Source organism: Barbus barbus (assembly GCF_936440315.1).
Source record: "Barbus barbus genome assembly, chromosome: 27".
NCBI lineage: Eukaryota > Metazoa > Chordata > Actinopteri > Cypriniformes > Cyprinidae > Barbus > Barbus barbus.
In genome coordinates, this window is record NC_136755.1 from 11,298,280 (window position 1) to 11,320,590 (window position 22,311).

General features: G+C 40.3%; 2 protein-coding genes across 4 annotated transcripts in view; one reads left to right on the forward strand and one right to left on the reverse strand.

The window, feature by feature from the left end:
- LOC306846754 (ataxin-1-like) overlaps positions 1-9,538 on the forward strand; it is a 105,546-nt gene extending 96,008 nt beyond the window's left edge. For all 3 annotated transcript variants that reach the window (XM_079380344.1, XM_079380345.1, XM_079380346.1), the window contains 2 exons: positions 1,004-3,119; positions 4,003-9,538. In XM_079380344.1, the coding sequence (XP_079236470.1) occupies positions 1,317-3,119; positions 4,003-4,563 (2,364 nt within the window). In that variant the 5' untranslated portion in view covers positions 1,004-1,316 and the 3' untranslated portion in view covers positions 4,564-9,538. The remainder of the gene's footprint in view (positions 1-1,003; positions 3,120-4,002) is intronic.
- A 4,751-nt stretch (positions 9,539-14,289) lies between these two features.
- On the reverse strand, positions 14,290-22,031 carry LOC306846756 (GMP reductase 1-like). The gene is made up of 9 exons (XM_079380348.1): positions 21,581-22,031; positions 18,277-18,396; positions 17,954-18,037; positions 17,186-17,359; positions 16,991-17,072; positions 16,760-16,866; positions 15,709-15,751; positions 15,436-15,595; positions 14,290-15,309 (listed from the first exon to the last, which is right to left on the reverse strand). The coding sequence occupies exons 1-9, from the start codon at positions 21,665-21,667 to the stop codon at positions 15,129-15,131; spliced, it is 1,038 nt and encodes a 345-aa protein (XP_079236474.1). The 5' UTR covers positions 21,668-22,031; the 3' UTR covers positions 14,290-15,128.
- Positions 22,032-22,311: the final 280 nt, after the last annotated feature.

Sequence of the window (22,311 nt, forward strand, 5' to 3'; positions counted from 1 at the left end):
TATGGTACATTTTGTTACCTTTTTGTAAGTGTTCCATACACACAAAAAGTAAGCCACTATACAGATCGGATTAAAGGGTGGGTTCCCCTTACAGCAGAATCCGCCTGTTCTTTTATAGCACTGCGACACTTGTTAAATCATCAGGGCCTGTTTATTATGCAAAACCACCCTCCCACCAGTTCTGGACAACAGACGCAGCTGAATTGGTTCAATCAATAGAGCTCAGGGAGAAATGTCAAACAAGCCATAACACTGCACAACATCACTGTTTCATCACGTGTCTCCCCATACACTCTGGAGTAGATGGGAGAGGAAAATGAGACACTTGCTTCCTGCTTTGATGGAGAGCTCTTAAAGTCAACATCAAATCTAAATAGACAGTTTTACCTTCATAATACACTTACGCACAATTCATTAGTGCATGTTATTCCAGAGAAAGAGACATTTGTGTTTGTAATCTTGCATGTACACGTGACTTGCTCTGTGTTTGTCCATTTCTTTTTGTTTGGTGTAGCTTAAGCTTGTGGGCTTAAGTACTTTGTCCATTCAAGTCTAGCTTCATTATGCCATAGAAAAGTAACTTTTTTTTACAATCCATTAAATTCTTGATGGATAGATAGTTCCAGCCTTTTCTCTTTGAACATATTATTTCAGATGTGAATGCTATTTTATTTCAACTTAAAGATGATTATCACATTTTCACACTGTAGTAGATGAGCCTCCAGTCTAATTTGTGTTTTTATGTTGCATGAGGGTGAATGTGTTATTGGCTTCAGATAAGTCCTGAGTGCAGAGTGCCGGTTCATTATTAATGATGCGCACACTGTGTGTTCCATCTCGCCTTGCAGGGGGTCCACTGACATACTCCAAACACACACACACTATGAGTGCTATCCACAAGACACTGATGCCCTCTCACATTTGAGGTGTATAGGACTTTCTTCCATAGAGCTGTTTTCAAAACAGAAAAAAAAACTTAATGATGCATGTTTTTATTTTTCAGGTTCTTCCTGCAGTCCTGGAGACTCGCTCTCAGAGGGAAATGATTCCGCATGAATTGCATGGACCGCTCTCCCACAGCAGGTGTGACTTCCGTTGCTTAAGACTGAAATCTGTGTCCATCCGACCATAGGCACAGGACTCATCCCCTCACACCACCACTTTCCTCTCTACCCCATCCCCATCCTCGCTCCGAGCCAGTCAGTGGGAGGGCACACTCTGTTAGCAATACAAACAGAGACCAAGAGGGAGAGGAAAAGAGCCAAAAACGACGGGGAAGAAACATCCAGAAAGAGTGGCACAAATTCCCAGACACCATGAAGTCAAACCAGGAGCGGAGCAATGAATGCCTTCCCCCAAAGAAGCGTGAAATCCCAGCAAGCACTCTGCCCTCAGAGGTGAGGCCCTTGGTGATGGCGCCTGCCAATGAGAGTCAGCGTTCAGGAAACCTGGCCTGGCTTGCCAGTTTGGCAAGTGGACATGACAGAGGGCGGCAGCACACCAGCACCTCCTCAGAACCTGATGGGCCTCAATATAAACCGTTGTCAGCCATGGCTGACAGCACACCTCCCTCGTCCACTCACTTAACCAGAGCTCACACTGCAGTGACCACTATACCTGCTGTGTACACGTCACCCCTCTCTCAGCCTGCTGGCACTATCCAGTACACACCCCTGCCTCCCAATCTTCACTTCATCAGCTCTCCGTACTCTGCACCATATGCTGGCTACATCTCACCTCTAGTTCCTCCTTCGGTCGCCACCACTACCACACAACGTGAGATTTATGCCAGCACCTCCAGTTCTCCAGGATCCAAAATTGACCAGCACCACCAATTGGGCCGTCCTCCTGGCATGGTCACAACTGACAACACCTCTTCGCCCCACTCCACCCAATACATACAAATTTCTGGTTCTCCTCTAAGCTTATCTCCTCGGACTGCTCCGTCACCCCATGCTCACTTACCTCCACACTTACACCCTCACCACACGCTACCCATCAGTGGCCCCACGCCAGTCTTTCACATCACACACACAGATGGGCCTTTACCCAAGAGGGAGGAGACAAGGCCCAGGGAGGTTCTGAACGGAGAGCTGGAGAAGGATAGACGCTTTGGTCCATCTCCCGAATCTAGTGTAGGGAAGCAGGGCAGCGCTGCCAAAAGGGGTTCCTCCATCCAACAGCACCAGATCCACCAGCAGCAGAGCCCACGTCACTATGAGGCTCGGCATGTGGTGCTACCTGCCGAATATGCGCAGGACAGTGCAGCCATGCGGACCTCGTTGTTGTTGGTGCCCAACAGTCATAGCTCCGGTGGTGCTGATCCCGGAGGTACACCTGACAAGCTGCCTCCCCCAATATCCCACACTGAGAAAGGAGGGATTTGTGCAGGCAAACCTGTATCCCGCAGTTCCTCCTCCTTGGCCTCCCTTCCATTTCCTCCTCCCCCTCCACCTGTGGACAGTCTGAAGGGGGCAGTTACCGCACTGTCTCCTCATACAGTCATCCAGACCACACATAGCACCACAGAGTCACTCTCACTGGGCCTCCACTCCACCAATTTCTACTCTGCTCAGCAGCCCATCATCGGTTACATTGCCGGCACAGGACATCAGCAACCTCTCAACTACCACACCAGCCTATCCCAGCACCTGCTCATCCCTGGAACTCAGCCGGTCATCATCCCAGTGAGTGGAACTGAAGCTATTGCTACATCAACCACACCGCCCTTGCCTGCGGCACTGCCCCATGCTTTTGTCACCTCAATGGCCCCAAAAGCAGAGACTTTTGAGGCTCCAGCCCCATACCCTCACCCTGCTGCAGCTGTGGTTCAAGCCCAGTTGCATCTGCCTGTGGTTCCAGCCCCTGCTGGCCTGCTGACGACTCCGCCGCCACCCTCAGCCCCTTCAATGCCTCCTTACTTCACCAAGGGCTCCATCATCCAGTTGGCAGATGGGGAATTGAAGCGGGTGGAGGACCTGAAGACAGAGGATTTCATTCAGAGTGCTGAGATTAGCAATGAGCTGAAGATTGACTCCAGCACAGTAGAGCGCATCGACAGCAGTCATACGCCTAACTTTGCTATTATACAGTTTGCTGTCGGAGAGCATCACTCACAGGTGGGATAACATGTTTATGCTTTACTCTTGAAATATCTTGTACAGTGCTGGTTGTTTCATGCCACTTGTAGTATGAGTATTTCAATGGTTTGTCTAATTTTCATAAGTGTGTATATACTGCATAATTTTATTGTGTTTATTATTAGCTATATACAGTGCATATTTTAAGGTGGTTACCATTTACATTAGAATACCAGTTACATTCAATTAAATCCTGCCATCTAAAGAGGATTACAGTGGACATATCTTGGCATATTTTGTCCCTCAAAGGTAGTTTTATAATATGCAAATGGAATTCCAAAGATGGCTAATTTAATTTCATATTTAACAATGCTCATTGGCAAAAAAAATAAATCTTTGCACCTTTTACAAATGCCCAGGGATTTTCTTTACTTTGTTACATATTTCATGCATTTTTATCATCAGTTTGAATAACCATATGGTAGTCATTCTACATTTTTATAAGCTGTGATGGTGTGAACGTCGTCCTATATGAACTCCACCTGCACTCAATCAGTGTAACTAGATGTGGGGTAAATTGGAAGCTGAAATCATCTCCCTGTTCCATAATCCCTCCCCTGGCTGTCCCCATGGCATCTTTGTTTAGTTTGTGTGGGATTCACTGGCAGAATTGAGTCATTCCTTATTTCTGCTTCCTTCTGTTGTGCTGTGAGTGGGCTGTATGAAAAATCTGCTTCATTTGTCTGGGAGTTGAGATGGGGCCACCCACTCGAAAGCAGTTCTAAAGTCTGTCAGTTTGAGAGGCGCTGATTAACAGATGCTATTTAGCAAAGGCATTCATTCATATCATCAGGCATTTGTGCATGACTTCTACTGTATGTATTCAATGTCCTCTCTTTTTGCCTTCCTGTTTCTCTCGCAGGTCAGCGTGGAGGTGCTAGTAGAGTATCCTTTCTTCGTGTTCGGCCAGGGCTGGTCATCATGTTGTCCAGAACGGACGACCCAGCTGCTCGAGTTGCCATGCACCAAGCTTTCAGTAGGCGACGTTTGCATCTCCCTCACACTGAAGAACCTGAGGAATGGCTCCATCAAGAAAAGCCAGGGGCAAGTCTTGGATGCGCCTTCCCTCGGTCCACCCCTTAAATCACCCAAAGCACTCTCAAGCGGCATGCGAGGGGGTGTTCGGCACACAGAACAGAAAAATGGACTCAGGCAGTGTGGAGATCAGGGAGGTGGAGGCGGTCAAGACAATAGAGAGAATGGAGAACTGAGGTTTGGCGAAAGAGACATCTGCAAAGCACCACCGGTCACTGAATCAGAGTCTGGCAGCAAACCCACAGGCCGCAAAAGGAGGTGGTCGGCCCCTGAGGGCCGTAAAGTAGAGAATCCCGAAGGAGAGCCTCCTTTAACGTTCCCCAAACCTTCCTTCATCCCTCAGGAGGTTAAAATCAGTATCGAAGGCAGATCAAATATTGGAAAGTGAATGCACATTGGACTGTCATATTTTAAAAGCAAACTTTGCCCTTGGAATCTTTTAGGTTCTTTATTTTATGTTCTGATTTAATTTTCTATCCATATTACATTACCTAAAGGCTAAATTTATGTACATTATCACTTCTAACTTTGTAATAGATTCATTCAATATTACACCGGCAATTGGTGCAATTCATTTGATTGGTCAAATTCAGGGTGGATGTAGTGCAAGGTGGGAAGGTCGTGAGATACCTGAGCACTGCATGATATCCTGAAGGCTTCAGAATATTCACAATCAGTCACAGCTAACAAGGCTAAGACGTCTCTCCAGTCTCTCACCTACAACATCCTCTACTTTTTTTAGCTCACACAAACCTGGTTTAACTACACCTAGTGGCAATTAAATCATTTACATACGTCACAACTTTATTTGCCTGCTGAGTGAACCTGAAAATGTTAGTAAGGGAAGATGAACAACTGGTGTGAATAAATAGCTAAATAATGCTAATGGTGGCAGAACGGAAATCACTCCTCCACTGGTTGCAGGAGTTTACATGATGTCAGCCATCTTGTTTAACTGTGACTAAAAAAGACTATCCAAATCAATGCTAACAATGTATCGTCAGCGCAGTTAGACTAGCATAGATTATATTAACATTTTTTGAAATGCAAGAAGAGGTTTCCAAATACTTTGGTACAGGCCAAGAGAGATGACAGTTGCTCCTCAGAAAGACGAAACTATCATTTAAAACAGGGAAGATGGATGAGTCTATTTTTATATATCCAACCTTTTATTTGACTATTTTTGTAGTTTTGCATGTTTTAATTTTCCGTCTCACTTTTCAAACCCTCCTATCATACATGATGGGTAGTTTTTTTTTTCTTTTCTTGTCTTGTCTTTTTTTGTGATGAATGTGTAAACCTTGCAATCAGGGGTAATTTTTTACGTAGACACAGGATGGGTTCTTGTCTATGTATATGTATATGCATGGATGTATCTTGATGCATACAAACATAATGGGTGAGAAGATCGACCAGTCCCTTGTTTTTAGAGCAGTCTCACCTGTTTTTGTTCAAACAAGAGAAAGTAGATAATGTTTTCGAAAGAAAGAGAGCGGAAGTTGTCTGAGAAGGATGAGATGAGTGTTGTCCTGAAGCACTTAACACACCTGTCATGCTCACTAGCTGATAGTAGCTTCAATCAAATGAGTCAAATTATTATTATATTAATTATTATTATTATTATTATTGCTACTACTATTTTCTGTTGTTCTTTCAACATGAACACAGTACTGTATGCTGGATCATGAATTGGATGTTGTGTGGCGCTCTGTGGGATGGTGATGGCTCACAAGGGTCACTGTGAAGGCATGAATGTAACAGGTGATGAAAGAGAAAACAATGAGATTTTATCCCAAGAGGACTGCTTTAAAGGAAGCACTTTTTTCATTGCGTACGATTGGCTTAGCCTTCTCAAGCAATCTGAGAGGCTTGAGTAAAGACGGGCGCAAGAGGCTGCGGCCCGTTAAACAACTGCCATTTAAGTAATTTAAAGCAAAAAGTCGTATGAAAGTGTGAATGCAGGTGGAAATAAGTATAGAGACAATATTTATGAGAGATATGAGAGACAAAGTGAAAGTGAGAAACTCTGGCTACAGGATTCTTCTGAGGATCGAAGGGTGACATATACCTGTTTGTTAGCAACGTATGTGGTCGTGCACGCATGCGAGTCCGTGTGCGGTTGCGCACAGGCTCAAACACACATAAACACGTACATGGTTACGGTAATTTTCAATCATGTTGAAATATGTCATGTATTTTTTTGTACATTAACATGTATAGAACTGCATATGCTATATCTATCTTACTGTATGAGAGCGCAAGACTACATGAGCACGTTTTAGTTCCGTCCCTCAAGACACTGACTCATTGAACGTATGTGAAAGCAGTCATGTAGTAATTTCAATGATCTGTAGTATATTTGTATGAGCGTGTGTGAGTGTGTGTTTGTGTGCGTGCAAGTGTGTGTGTGTGTGTGTGTGTATAAATAGATATTTAAGTTCTACTTAAAAGAATATTGCAATTTGCACATCTGGAGAGATAGTAACATGATTTATTTTGTTTTCTGCCAGCACAGGACAGGGCCGAAAACCGGATTTTTACTGAAATGTAGCAGTTTCTTGACAAGTTTGCTCGGTTTGCAGGTCTGTTGGGTTCATTTTCATTAGGAAAATCAGGAAGGCCCTTTCAGGGGGTTTGAATCTCACACAAACACATAAAAGTAGGATTGTGCACGGTGCTGTCGAAGTGTTCGCTTCATAGGGGTGGATGAAGTCATAGCCTGTAGCCTGCATACTTGTTGAGTCCTTTGAGTGGCCACACTCAAGTTAGCTTGGGTAGGTGAAGATCTGGCTGGAGGATGGGTGGTAGTAGAGAATAAAAGATGCTTAGATGGATGGATTGATTTAATGAGTGGTGGAGGGCGGGTGGGTGAGTGCACCCCATATACAATTTGAAAATGCTTTATTTTTTTATAATAAAACAGGGTTTCTCAGATCAACACCACAACCGTGCATTTTTTTCTTTTTTTCATTTGACATGACGTCTCTGTCCCCTCAAAGTGTGCATGTATGAGTTTTACTTGGTTTGTATGTGTGTGAATGTATCTGCTTTAACCAATCAAACTTGATATTTTCGTTGTGATCAACTTTTATTTTGGGCCAAAAGGTAGAAATAAGATGTGATATTGTTTGTCCATTGAACCACCCCAACAACACGACTGTCAATGGCGAATCAGTCTTGTGTTTTTTTTCTTTTTCTTTTTTCTGATCTTTCGCTGTTGTCCTTCTCTTCATGTAATGATCAGTGTTTTCGATGTCGCTCATTGCTTCGATCATTTTACAGTCTGCCTCCTCCTGGTTGCACAGTGCGGTTCCACGTACACACGAGAAGCATTCCGAACAACGGCACGTTGCAATAACCCTTAGTCTCTAGTGCTGAACCAAAAAACAAACAAACAAAAAACAGAGAACCGGACATCAACGCCAGACCTTCTGTTTGACCTCAGCAAGCTGTTTTTCATCCTCTTTAGGTTGATTTGCGGTTTGCACATCCAGCCCTCAGTAACTTCAGGGAGAAATGTAAATTAATATGCAGTGACAGAGTCTGTCCCCTTCTAGTCGTCTTAACCCGTAATCGATAGTGACCTCCAGATGCTCTTCAGGTGCCCATACAGAACCAGTACGCCTCTCTCAGAGTATGTTTACCCAACTGCAACCGTTAGCTACCTTCTGTTGCCTGGCATGTACGTGCGACCGCTTTCTCACCCGGCTCACCCACTATAGTTCAAGAACGTTGTTCCCTTTTCTCTCTTTTTATCTGTCTCTCTCTCTCTCTCTCATTCATAGCCATAGAACCTCAACAGTATTTGTGATGGAGTTTTATTTTGCCTAGCTTGTTGAAATTACAGTAGTTTTTGGGGGGTTTAATTGGAAAAGTAAATTATAAATATTCACCTATGATATCTATTAGTCAATGTAAATTTACATTTCAACCCATTTTACTTCCATAATGTGATGTATTGCAGAGTTACAAAGGATATTCAATCAAGAAAACTGGCTTTTCGAACCAGAATGCATACCAAATTGACCCTTCGCAGGGAGCTTGATTGACAGGCGATCTGACCAATCATAAAGCTGAATCTGCCATTTTGACAAACAAATCAAACAGTAGAGTAGATTAACTTCGGTGGAATTAAACTTGAAAAATTGTGTATTTTGACGTCATTCCACGGTTGAAATAAAATACTTTCCAATTTCCATTCATGTTTATTTTGTGCTTTACATAAATATGAAAAGATGATCGGTTCACGTGCCGCTTGAACTAAGACGCTACTTTGATCTGTCACAAAGCATTAGATAGCCACAAAATTATTTATTATTAATTGTTTGAATTTCTTACAAAATGACTAAATTTGGAAGCTGAGACTGTTTCATACCGGAAGTAACCTGCGCTGTCTTGTCTGTTGGCATATTGTCTGTGTTTTTTTTGCTCTGCGATGTATTTTTCACTGCGTTTAGAACATGATATATGGCGTGAGAGCAGCATGACTTATCGGACATAGCAAGGGAGCGGGTCTTTGCGAAGGGTCAATTGGTCAATATTCATCCCATAGCCTTTCAAGTGATGTTAGTAAACAAGTAAAGTTTATTTATATTCTATACAATGAATCGCTCACTATAAGACCTGGAATAGGCACTGAGGAAGTAAATAGGGTTCATTTTGATTCACTTGTTATGAACCAGGACAAAAGCAATTGTAAATGTATAATTCCAGGTATGTTTTTTGTTTGCATTTGGACTTGAAGATGTTACGACTTTAATCTGAGCATCCATGTCACTGATTGTCTCTCAAATATTGAGGAATAAGTCCAACTGCAGATGAATTAAACATGCTTGACGTGCAATGACCTGAATGAATGAAACATCACAGATGTTCTATGCCATCATATTTGATGGTCATCACAAACAAAGAGAATAAAAGATGCACATGGTACAGCTGGCGGTTTATTGTGCTGATAATGATAGTCTCTTGTGACCTCTATGCAGAGAGAGACGAGAAAAATAAGAGAACATTACAAGTGGCGGACGCTGTTTTGACACTTTTCTTAGCGTCAATGTCATTAAAAAAACTCAAACCCCACCGATGACGTTCTAAACTGTTCTTCTGTTTAAGTTTGACATGTTACACTCGTAACAGTTCGTGCCATCTGTATGTAGCACTGTTTCTGTGGTTTCCATTCATATACCTTCTCCCTTAAACTGTACTGCTTGTTTAAAACCATCTGTAGCCTGTGGTTTTTATGATTTCATTTTGCTATTTGTAAGTGAATATGGCAAATATTGTGTTTTCACTTTGTAGTGAACCCCTGATCTATAATTTTTGCACATTTTTGCATTTTTTTTTTTAAAGTGTGCTTCATTCTCCTTGGCAGAGGGGTGAGTTAGCTGTCTCTGACATTGACAACATCATTTGCTTTTCTGTTAAAGGTCAAAATATTTCCTTGGGCTTACTCAGGGATGAGAAATAGGTGTGAATGTGTGTGTTGAGGAGGTTTGTGTACATGTAAAGAGATATATATATATATATATATATATATATATATATATATATATATATATATTCTTGTGTGTTAAACTGCTGTAACCAGAAGCAGTCATTTCATTGGCCCTGTGCTTTGGTTTCCCACAATGTCTCTACACCATATGAGGCCTTCCTAACACACTCTGTCCGTCTCAGTGTGTTTGTCCGCATCACAAGCTGTCTGTCCGTCTGCCTGTTGTCCCTTTGACGTCACAAGCCCAGATCCTCACACATGCAAGATACTGAAAAAAGACTGAGAAATGATTCATCGACCTCATCAAAGTGGGGACCACTTTTATAGAAACAAACAAAAACAAAATGCACATTTTTTTTTTTTTTTTTGTCATTTATAGAATAGATAGACTTGATAAAACTGTTTCAGCACTTTCTAATCCCAAGGAAGATAGAGTGAGAGGTTGGTGTCATCGCAGTTTCTCCCCTCCAATACGAATTCCTTCCATCTCGGCCCGTTCCTGGGTCCATCGGGCTGAGACGTCGAGGACAGAGAGTTGAAATAAAGTTGGAATGGTCCTCTATGAACCTGAGATGACTTTACTTTTTGTTGTACTGATGTGTGCTCGAACACCGTTGTTCGATTTTATTTGTTTTATTTTCATGTTGGTTCTATATTTGACCTTGCTTCATGTACTTTGGACTTTGTACTTTTGCTTCAGTCTCCTCTGTAGCACTCTTTTTTTCATGGTAGGAGACAAGAGAAAGTGTTTTAATGAATGTTTTTAAGAGTTTTCGAGCGGCTCTGTGACAGCTCGCTCTCTCATAAGAAGAGCACCGCTGACAGTTTTCTTGTTTTTACTTTCTTTTCTCTGGCACAAATTACAAAAAAGACGAATGTTGGATTGCGAGATTAAGCAGTTTGAAAAATAAATCAAAAGATTTTCTTTTCTTTTATTGTGGCTCTCATTGATACACGACAAAAAAAAAAAACTTATTTTGAGTTTGCTTTTCTTTGAAGTCACTTGTAAAATCAGTCAGGATTTCTCTGTTCAACTTGACTGTTGTTTGACATCTTGTCAATTGTCCAAACCGCTGGATTAAAAACCTCAGGCTGAGAATCTTCTACAAGCCCACATTACGATTTTGTTTCACCCCAACTAACTGATGTATGGGCTGCTTGATATGGGTATTGTAACTAGTCTTATTGTTAATTCTATAATTAATAAATGAGCATTCAGCTATATCAGTGCTGAATAGTGAAAACAGTGCACACACCTTAAAAAAAGGAGGCATGCCCGGCCCTCGTCTCTCACAATGTTTTGGTGAGCCGGTAAACTGACAAACACTTCTTCAGAGAGAGGTACGTCCTGGGTTCTGTCACCCTCATCTGGCCAGGCGCAGGAAAGAGACTCGAGCAACCATCCTCTGATGAATCCTGAGGAGTATATGTCACTGTTGGGTTGAACTGGACATTCAGCCCTGGTTGACCACTGAGAACTAAACGCCAGGGGACGTGTTGACCATCACAGGCCTGAACCGACTCGTGTACAGATGCTGTTTTCACATCCCCGATGTCACCTTCACGCATAGCAATCAACAGCCTCGTAACGTGTGTATTTATCCTTCAGAATTACAGAACTACATTCTCAAGATAACATATCTTCAAGAAAAAAGGTCATTTTGTAATTCTGGATTTCTTGCCAATGAATGCTTAATAAGATGTCTCTGTAAAATTGTACTCTGTAAAATCTTTTTAGGCCTAATTTTAACATGTCAGTCATTTCCAAGTATGCTTTGTGTAAATTGGATTCTGAATGAATGGTGGAGGTAGTTTCTCAGCACTTTGAATAATCGCCCCATGATTTTAAAGCTGAGGCCAGATACGCAAACTATTAGCCGGAGGTGAAATAACACTATGTACTCCTTGTCAGGTGAGCGGCGTCTGGTTATCATTAAATGTCCAGCCACCTCTTTTTTTGTTTTCCCTTTTGAGATTGAAAAGTGTTTTGTGATTTACAGGAAGCCATTGGTCATTCCTCAGGAAGGAGTGGGTTCAGATATAGCAGTAATACCCCAGGCTTGCTGGACTAGAGGTGTTGCAGGTCTTGTCATAAAGAGATTTGAAGTCTTCCATTGGAAGGGAAATGGAAGCGGTTTCTAGTTTCTTTTTTCACTTGCCATTGGGCAGAAAGATCCACGAGCATAAAACCTCCGGATTGGACCTTTACCTGCTGTTTGAAAACAATGACTGGGTGGAGGCATATTGTCAGTGTTGTTGTTTTCTTCATAACTTCAGTGTTGTGGATTTACTGGACCTATAAGTGAGACACCACTCAGAAATGTTGAGTGAGACTGTTAAAGAAAAATTGAATGTCACATTCAATCCTGAGGTTCTATTTTCTTGGAATTGTATCAGAGGAGTCTGGCCAGTAGCAAGAGATGGTCGTTTTGGACGTGGAGTAGTGTTTTGCACCTTATTTAGGAAAGGAAACTACATATTTAGAAAATATAAAGCCCTAGGTAGGAAATCATTGTGAAAGGCTATTTTTTTTTCTTTTGGTTCATTTTATTTCCATATGCGTGCATACTCTGTAAGTTGTGCAAAATATTGTACTTGCACTAGCTTTTTTAAAAAGAAAACTAATATAAAAAAATTTGAATTGAAATTCTATTTTCTAATTGTGGTGTGTCTATTTGTAGGATACACTCACGTTGTTTCTTGGATTTTTTGGTCCCTTTCTTTGATGGTGCTTGCTGGTTTTCTAGTTAGAAATTATTTCATTATTCTGAACAACATAACAATATTTGATTCAGGTTGTGAACAAATTTGTTTAAAAAAGAAATTGTCTGTATACCAGTACAAGTTTATTGTTGCAGTGTACACGTACTAATAAAAATTACAGTGCCAATTGCAAACTGCACCCTTTTTGGAGTTTGTGATTTGTGAGAATGGGGTTTCAAAGGTGTTTTTGTCAGACAGAGTGAGACATGAAGATATACACGCAAACAATTGCACACAGAGGTATTCCGCAGGCTTCTTTGGCTCCAGTGCACCTAGTCAATGGAGTGTGGGTGTTGGCGGAGGTGGCGGCCTTGAGTATTCGTTTCTGTTCCAGGCTGGATCATTCATTTGAAATGGTGTAGATGCAAGACATTGAGATCTTATCAGACACTGACAAACCCACACTTGATTGGGAAATAGTTATGACTGATACAATAATCAGACCGATTCAGCTCTGTCTGCTTGTCTGTCCTTTGGTGTACCATTAGTTTCAACCACAGTACAGTAGTTTAAAAAGAAGGTAAGTTGATTAATACAATTCTGAATGTACACAATTAAAAAATATGAAACACACTATCATTGTTGATCCAGTGGGATTTGCTTGGGTTCCTAACGGAGTGCAACAGCTGAGTTCCAGAAGAAAAAATCCCAGTCATTTTAACAATTTATAAACCATTAAAGACAGAACTACTGAGTTACGAGGTCGTTAATCGATATTTTTTTTTTTTAACTGCATTCAACAGTGGAATTACCCATGATTCTCCAGAGAAATCACCATCAAGTCCCCGCCCACTCCCATGAAGCAATGCAAAATATGCTTATATTTTACAAGAAACATATTGTTTCTTTATCAACATCTTTAAATCAATAGTAGTCTCAGCCTCAGACGTCACACCAACGGACCGTCGGCCTGAACGTCTGATGCATATGGCACACAAAAGTGGAAACACTTCAGGAGTTTCGAAGTCATCATCGGATTGGTTAGAATATACAGGATTTCTGGGAGACGTGTGTCACGTTCTTTAATGTTCCACCTGGAAACAAAGAGGCCATGGCGCCAAACCCCCTCACGAAAGAAAAAAGCCATTGTGTTTACAACTGTGACGGCGAGTGCTTATCAGGATCAACTAAACGTGAAATATTTAAAGTTCGTGGCATAGAATCTTTGAAACACATCCGAGTTTTATCGGTCTGTTATTGTGGCGACATTTCCACACCCCGAAACGTGGCGCTGAACGAAACAAACTGTGATTGGTTGATTGACATGTCAGTCAAACGGCCTCATGGGCGGGCCTTGGCCAATAAAAGCTGCCATGGATTCCAGATCTTCAGCCATAGCCAGACTAAATCAATAGTTTTATATTTCTCGATTGTTTTTCTTTTGATTGTATTTGCAATGCTTTATGGGATTGCAGTTCATCCTCCTCATTAAAACTGTTCTCAGTCTTGTACCTTTGCCTTTTTATCTTATTTTCAAGTACTTTTTTTTTTGCTAGATTTTGTAATTTTGTGTTTGACCTTGTTGCTGGTTGGTTTGGTTCATGTTCTATAACTCTTTAACAAAGACTTTTAAAAAAATATCCTTATGTGAAAAATGAAACTTCGGAAACCAAGGCCATTCATTCTCTCGTTTCATACAAACTCAATTGGCGCCATCTTGCTTTTCATTTATCAATTTTAGTAAACAAATTACCTGAGAGGACTTCGATATTTCTGTTACTGTAGTGTATAGGCTGGCTGTTTTGATTGTTTTAATGGACTGTTCTTTTCTTAGCATAATAATAGAATTACATATAGTCATTCATTATTCCAAAATAACATATTTGATCCCATAATTGACAAAAATAAAGCTTTTTAAGGCATAAAACAACCACATTTTCAGTCAGATGTTTATTCCTTAATTTGTAATGTTTTATTCGTAATACATTTAATAACATTTTCTACCTCAACTAAACTGCACAAGGCATGTTTAAGAAATGAGGTGCCTCCGTTTTCACATTCCTATGGGCTGATATGACATCCCACCACACCCTCTGTACAATCACAAAGGAAGCAGGCCAGCAGAAATAGTTCACAACAGTACACAATGCACCACTCGCCGCTCAAATCAACTCACAGTTACGACACGCAGGGACTAGATCTTAATGTGGCAGAGAATTTAAATTCTCCACTAACATGCATTTCTTTCTCTCAAACTCTGAAACAGTCATGCTGATTGTTACACTCTAGGGAGAGAACGGGTTGCATAGTTACAAAGAATGACAAAATTTGCCCCAGTATTGTCCTGTTTTCTTATTCACCCTCTTTCTCATACAGATGTAGATACATTGCATACTTTAGAGAACTTGAAATGAACAAAACTGAGCCATGCTGCAAGATAATTGGTTTTCCAAGGAAATGCACTGGTGTACAGCAAGGTTCCTGAGTGAAATAGTATCCATGGGTCTGTATGAGTGTAATAGCGTTTTGAGTGAGTTACATAGTGAATCAGATACTGTAGATTCATAAATCTAAAGAGCACACAAAACTAGAAGACAGAGGGAAATATGTTTATGAACATGTCTTTCCTTTTCGTATATATCTGGACTGCCATTTAAAGGGACAGTGTGTCCAAATTCACAGAATTATTTTCAGTTCAACTATTCCTTAACTGGTGAATCTGTATTTGTGAGTGTACATGTTTTTAGCGTGCATAACTAGGTGAACATTTGGCTAGACTGCTGTGTGACTCTGATGAAGGTCGTCCTGCGGCTCAGTTCTTTGAGTTTGGCAGCTCCTACATATGTGCAGGTGGACCGCAGGCCGCCCAAGATGTCCCTGATGGTGTTTTCCACGTCACCTTTGTAGGGCACCTGGATCGTCCTGCCCTCTGATGCCCTGAAATTACATAAACAGATGTACTGTACATAAGATGCTCTACAATATCACAGATATTTTCTAGTAAATAAACCCCAAAATGAATAGCCATAAATATGCCCTATAAATGTATGAAAACATCCTCACCTGTACTCTGCTACCCCTCCGACATACTTCTTCATGGCGGTGTCTGAACTCATCCCGTAAAACAGCTTGAACATCTTGCCGTCTTTTTCAATGATTTCACCAGCACTCTGATCGTGCCCTGCTAACATTCCTCCCAGCATGACAAAATCTGCCCCTGCACCTAATGTAACATTCATTATTAGATACAATAATGCTTTATACCTAGTTGGACAACAATATTATCTGAATTACAGTATATGAATTATAATATCTATTATTAATATCTGAATTTACCAAAAGCTTTAGCAACATCCCCAGGGCAACTGCAGCCTCCATCCTAGAAGAAGAAGAAAAAAAAGCTTTACTACAAACTCTTATAGCTATATAAAGTCATATAAAATGCAGCACAGTTGCAAAGCACTCCTATAGGTAAACTTACAGGTAAAGTATGGATGCAATGTAAGTTGCTTTTGGATTTTTTTTTTACTTAAAAAAAGAGAATTGGTTCAGTTATAAATAAATGCACTTTCTCCAGAAAGTTTCTTCAAGATTGCTACCAGAACTGACAAACTTGGGAATGACAAATAAACATTTTAAATAAAATAAGGAATGACACTTTTGTATGACAAAACCCAGAAACCACTCAGCATTTTAGCACTTCTGGTTCAATCGTTCTAAAATAAAATTAAAAATTAAATGAGTTTTTGGTAAAATGGCTGAAAACATCAGTAAAACCCCCTTGTGATTAAAAAAAAAAAAAAGCTTTTACTTCTCTTGAAAGTGGTGGTTGATATGGGACTACAAAGGTTGTCTGGGACATTAAAAGCTTGTTTTTCACAAAAATTCCAAAGCCAATGGTAAAATCCTATTGGTTTTTGTATAGGGAACCTCCAGGCTGGCCTACAAAAATACGTCATCACTGCAACTCTCTATTCTAAAAAATATCAACTGGTTTGGTGTTAAAGAAGCCTTTTAGTCTTTCTGAAGGGGCACATAAAACTGAAAAGGAAGGGAATCACTGGAATTGAATTGAGGATGCTGCCCTCTTGTGATAATGTGATGCCATTGGTTTGTGGGTTTCCACCTGTCAGTCTAAGCCAGGGGTTCCCAAACTCGGTCCTGGAGGGCCGGTGTCCTGCAGAATTCAGCTCCAACCCCAAATAAACACACCTGAAGCAGCTAATCAAACTCTTACAAGGCATACTAACTTCCCAGCAGGTTTGTTGAGGCAAGTTGGAGCTAAAGTCTGCAGGACACCGGCCCTCCAGGACCGAGTTTGGGCACCCTTGGTCTAAGCACTGCATTAAAGCATGCTAACAATGAGAGCCATTTAAAAGAGACTCGCAGAGATGATGTGTCCTTTCAGTCCATGGGCTGAGTCAGCACACTCGATAACAGCGCTCAGCTGAGGATAACCCACACCGGTCTTAATGCGTGTGGTGCACACAGAACCTGAAGATCACAGTGTTTTCAAAAATCATAAACAAGCTCCAGATTAAGTCATATGTAATTTAATTTAAAAGACAATTGTATTCAATGCACATGTGTGACAGTGTAGGCAAATTTAATCTGATACCTGGCCCAATGCCCACTTTAATGATATCTGCTCCAGACAGAATGAGTTCCTCCACCATCTCCCCTGTCACCACATTTCCCGCCTAAATGACCAATGAAGATTGTCTTATATGGCATTTGTAGGTCACACAAAATAAATATTTTCTCATTATATCAATAATGCATTTGTTATGTTTTGTTTGGACAGAAATCTCACCATGATAGTGTGCTTTGGAAACCTTTCCCGAACTCTTTTTACAAACTCCACAAAGTGTTCAGAGTAGCCATTGGCCACGTCCAGGCAGATGTACTGGATGAGAGGAATGGCCTCCAGGATGCTGCACAGTTTCTCCAGATCCGCCGCTCCACTGCCCGAGCTGGCCGCCACATGCTGAGGACGAGAGTAAAGATGCTTTAGGCATCGGTGATTCAAATTAGCTGTCTATAAAGCTTTTGTATGATTTATATTACTCCAGTTGCATTGTATAATTTGCTGTCATTCTATTCTGATAAAAAAGGGATTTTAAATGGGAAAATCTAGTGGTGTAATTGTATTAAATGTGTGTTAATTGTGGTACTCTCGATAACGGCGGCAGACAGTCCTGAAAGAGAACATGTCACATGGACTATTTTAACAATATCCTTACTACCTTTCTGGGCCTTGAACGTGTCATTTGCGTTGCTATCTGGAGGGTCAGAAAGCGCCTGAATTTCATCGAAAATATCTTAATTTGTGTTCCTAAGATGAACGAAGGTCTTACGGTTTTGGAACGACATGAGGGTGAGTAATTAATGACAGAATTTTCATTTTTGGGTGAACTATCTCTTTAATGTGATTGCTATGGCATTGCTAGGCAGCTGCTAGAGTGGTTAGTTCTGTGTGGTTTATAATATGTTGTTGCTATGTGGTTTTTTGATGGACTGTACCACTTAATTAAACAGCTTTTGATTAAGACAGGCAAGAAAGCCATTTTTGCCCATTCACCTCAAGGCACTCTGGATGACTGGCTGCAAAAGTCTTCCACTCCTCCAGGGAGTAGTGCTTCTGGATGGCTGTGAAGAGAGTGTGCTGAAAGACAGCAGAGAGACGTCTGAGAGGACAGCGAGTGTCTGGCACTGAGACAGACAGAAATAAGAGCCTCTTGATCCCAGTGCATGGAAACAGGACACAGCTAATTATGTTTCAGTGAGATCTTGATAATTACAGAGATAAAACATAGTAAAACAAGACTTTCACTGGGTTATATTGCAAAGATACAGGTGCTGGTGTTTCATCAGTTACTGTGCTTTGTTTAAAGAAGCACTCACCTTGCTGAGCACCTGTGCCATCTCAAAAGTGCCGGTGGTGTCCATGTTAGCAGCGATGATTGGGATGCCATTGTATGTCTGCTTTGAGTTCCGGAATGTGAAGATCCTCTGCAGGTCAACCTTCAAGAACGAAACATGTGAAGGAAATTACTTTCCAAACATACAACAGTACAGTACATGTGACAGTCTGAAAAGCCTCAGTTTAATGGATAGGCTCATAATCAACCCAAACATCCTGTGTTCCTGTCCCTGAAACCCATCCAAACTGCACTCAAATATATTACCACTAAAATTCTAATATATTTAGACCCATTAAGCTGACATATATCCACTGTAACAACTGAACGGAAGTCATTCTCCATGTCTAGCAGATATTAAATGCAATTTTCCTTGCCAATAACAATTATTTTTATGTTTAAACCACTGATATAACAATATCAACCAATATGTAGAAGATTTTTAATTTAATGCTTTAGAAACAATTTCGGAATCATACAAAAATCATCCAAAAGCTTGAATAACTACACAATGTGTCTGTGACGTTTCAGCTCAAAATACATTTATTATTCCATGCTGTAAAAATACCTTTTTGAGTGGAAGCAAAAACATGCTTTTTTTCTCTGTTTCTTTAAAAGCAAATGAGATGCTGTTTCCCGCCCCCTTTCTAGAAGGGGCTGTGCCATAGATATCAATTCTTAAAAATCTGAATATACCCACTTGTAAACAATGTCACGTAATGTCACATTTACTTCAGGAAAAACATATTCGGTGACTAAATACTTATCAGCCAGCTAGAAAATTTTACTCTAGAAAGGAGCATTTTGTTATAAATGCACCATATAACATATTTATTATACTTTTTACTGTTCTTCAAAGTTTAATTTATGTTTGAATAAATCCATCAAGTTTTTATGACAGCCACCATTTAAATGTATATAACAACTTAAAAAACTATGTCAGTTTAAACTTATATTTCTGAGCGCACACACACACATGGGCGCATGGGAAAGATGGCTCTTTTACGTCAAGGGTCAAGGTCAAGTTTATTTATATAGCACCTTAAAAGTGCTGACCAAGGTGCTGCACAGCCAAAACACCAGAAATATCAACCAACAAAAAGCATTAAGACATCAAATTTAAAATCATGAAGTACTACCCTACAATAAGTAATACAGTAATACAAACATCACCAAACAAAAGAAAAAAATAACAGAAACAAAACAAAAAGGTGTTTTCAAGTTAAGCAAAAGCCTGAGGGGAAAAAAAAGGCGTATAATAAAAGTATAAAGTATAAAATTAGTATAATAATACACACAAGGTTATGTCAAAACCCAAAGTTCACATAAACATAATTGGTTATGTCTGTAAATGTAAACAGCGGTGTCTTGGACATGGAGACAACACACTACTAACAGAACTCAACCAGGCCCTGCCCCCTATTATTTATTTGCTTATGCCTTGGGTGGTAATCATTTTAATTAATTAAAAAAACTTTAACTGAGATAGATATGAGTAGATATTCTGAATAAAGTGTTTATAAGACCCAAAATTAAGATTAAAAAAGGAATATTCCAGCTGTTTCATTAAAGTGGAGTACTGACTTAATCTGGTCATGCCAATAACCTTTTTAAAGTTTTGGATCAGTAACATTTATTTACTTAACTACTTATTTTAAGTGAACGTAATTAATATTTTTATTCAGCCAGGATATTAGACAGTTATAATATTACAAAAGATGTCTGTTTCAAATAAATGCTGTTCATTTGAGCTTTCTATTCATAAAAGAATCATAAAAAAAAAATGTATCACTGTTTTTACAAAAATATGAAGCGGCTCAAATGGATTCAACATTAACAAAAAATGGAAGACTGGAGTAACGGCTGCTGAAAATTCAGCTTTGCCATCACAAGATATATAATGACATTTCACAATATTACAGTTTTTACTGTATTTTGAACAAATAAATGCAGCCTTGGTAAACATTAGAGACTTATTTCAAAAACATGCTAGTATATATTTAATGTACTGTATATATATAATATACTGTATATTTATTTATTATTATTATTATTATTATTTTTGTATATGTAACCAGAATATAGCCAAATTTTGATTAAGTGAATTTGTGCTGAATCATTTATAGGTTCGTCTGAGAAAAAAAAAAACTTGCAACCTGATATGCACAGACGCTCTCAGGTTCTCAGAATCTGTTCTTAGTCATGTCCAATTCCAGTAACTCCTGCAGTCACATCAGTCACACTACACTGCCCTATGAATAAACGTGCTATTTTACTGCTGTTGTGCCACAGGGAACAAATTCACTGTTTTCCCATTTGAAGAGACATATTACATATATTGCAGTCATAAAATTTGTATCCTCTTGCTTATTACTTGTTTTTGAGGCTAGGTCAGTGATTGATTACTGCAGGTTATACAGTAAAGAGGCCCTCAGCTGATGTTCTATTTCAATGAGCCTGTATATAATCACAGCCACCGTTACGGCCATTATAGTGACAGCCATCAGATTAGCCAGCCGCAGCAAGATCTGACCAGCACTTTACGTCATCCTGCAGTGAAAATGCAGTGGAAACCTCTTCTAAATTCATCAGTAGAAACCAATAGGCAAACATAAACAGAATATAGATGTAAAACATATCGTAAGACTGGAAACTTAACCGGAAAAAGATATCTAAGTGAATAATACAATAATTACAGGCATACAAACCTTATCACAGTTCAGCAAAGGTGTTTATCAGCCAGATTTCTGGAAGAGGGTGTTCCATATATACAGATGATCATGTAAGTGTATGTTTTGGTCCCATTATGAGTTGTGGGTGGGCCAAGTGTGACCAAGAGCAACACCACAGTGGTATCTGCTTCTATTGACATGTAGACACGCGCCAGGCCTATTTTTAAACGTGTTTTCAAAGCACAAGCTCTCAGGTTGGCTTTCCTTACCCTGGTCAGTTGACCCTAAAAAACGCTGGGCTTGTTTCAAAACACATCAACACCAGAAAATAAAGAGAAGCCAACACATTCTGGCATCTGTTGATCAAGCTTGATAAACCGTCACTGGTTGAAGCTTAAACACTGGCCTCATAAATCAAGCTCTGTCAGCCGGACTTCATCGAGGTCACCCTGATTTTCCACACTGTTTGCCACACACACACACACACACACACACACACAGACAGACAGACAGACAGACCCCTTGGTACTCATTTTAAGTGAATTATTCAGGTATAACAAGACAAGGGCAGTGACAGATTTCTTTTAACACAGACAGCAAACAAGATGTTCCTACCTCAGACCTGCTCTTCAGACTGCTCCTCTTTGGTCTGAAAAGGACATCTTTGAAGTCCAGTTTGAGGTCAGCATCCACCCGGGGCATAGTGACGGGCCTGAGAGCGGATGAGAATATCCTGAGCCAGGCTAGTGCAGTCGCTGGTCCAGAGCTCCAGGCACCAAACCCGAACCGGCAGAAGAACAGCGTATTTATAGTGTTGAAAGGGCCGTCACTGCCCAGGCCACCATGGCTTTATTTGGCAAGGCCTGTACGCTCTCTCCTTCCCTCTCTCTCCTCTCTCTACTCCCCCCTCCGCTTGCATTCAGTCTGGAGTGGCAGCAGCAGCAGTGAAAAAAAGTGTTTCCTGTGTGTCTGTCTGACACATATAAACACACACACACACACACACACACACACACACACACAAGCGCAGTGACTGCAGCTCAGCTCAGCACTGCAGTATGTGCACAGAGCTCCTGCTGTCCAGCTGGGGTATTGCTCCTCTGAATCAATGAGTGATCTCATGGGAAATGAGAGGGAGGGACATGAAGATACAGTATCTTACTTACCCTTCCCTTTTTAATGTTGTCTAATACAGAAATCATGGGTTTAAAAAAGTATAATGATTGCTGCTATAATCCACAGGGGACACTATAATTATATATAATATATTCGATGATGGCAAATCCCTGTATGAAGATGTCCAAGAATTTCGGAAATTTTTTTTTTTTACTAAGCACCATCTACAG

Excerpts from the sequence above, each read along its gene's own strand:
- LOC306846756 (XM_079380348.1), bottom strand. The coding sequence starts at position 21,667 with ATGCCCCGGGTGGATGCTGACCTCAAACTGGACTTCAAAGATGTCCTT. Across the intron at positions 18,038-18,276 it reads TGGCACAGGTGCTCAGCAAG|CACACTCTCTTCACAGCCAT; the intron begins GTGAGTGCTTCT and ends GCTGTCTTTCAG. Across the intron at positions 15,752-16,759 it reads TGAAAGGACACATCATCTCT|GATGGAGGCTGCAGTTGCCC; the intron begins GCGAGTCTCTTT and ends TTCTTCTTCTAG.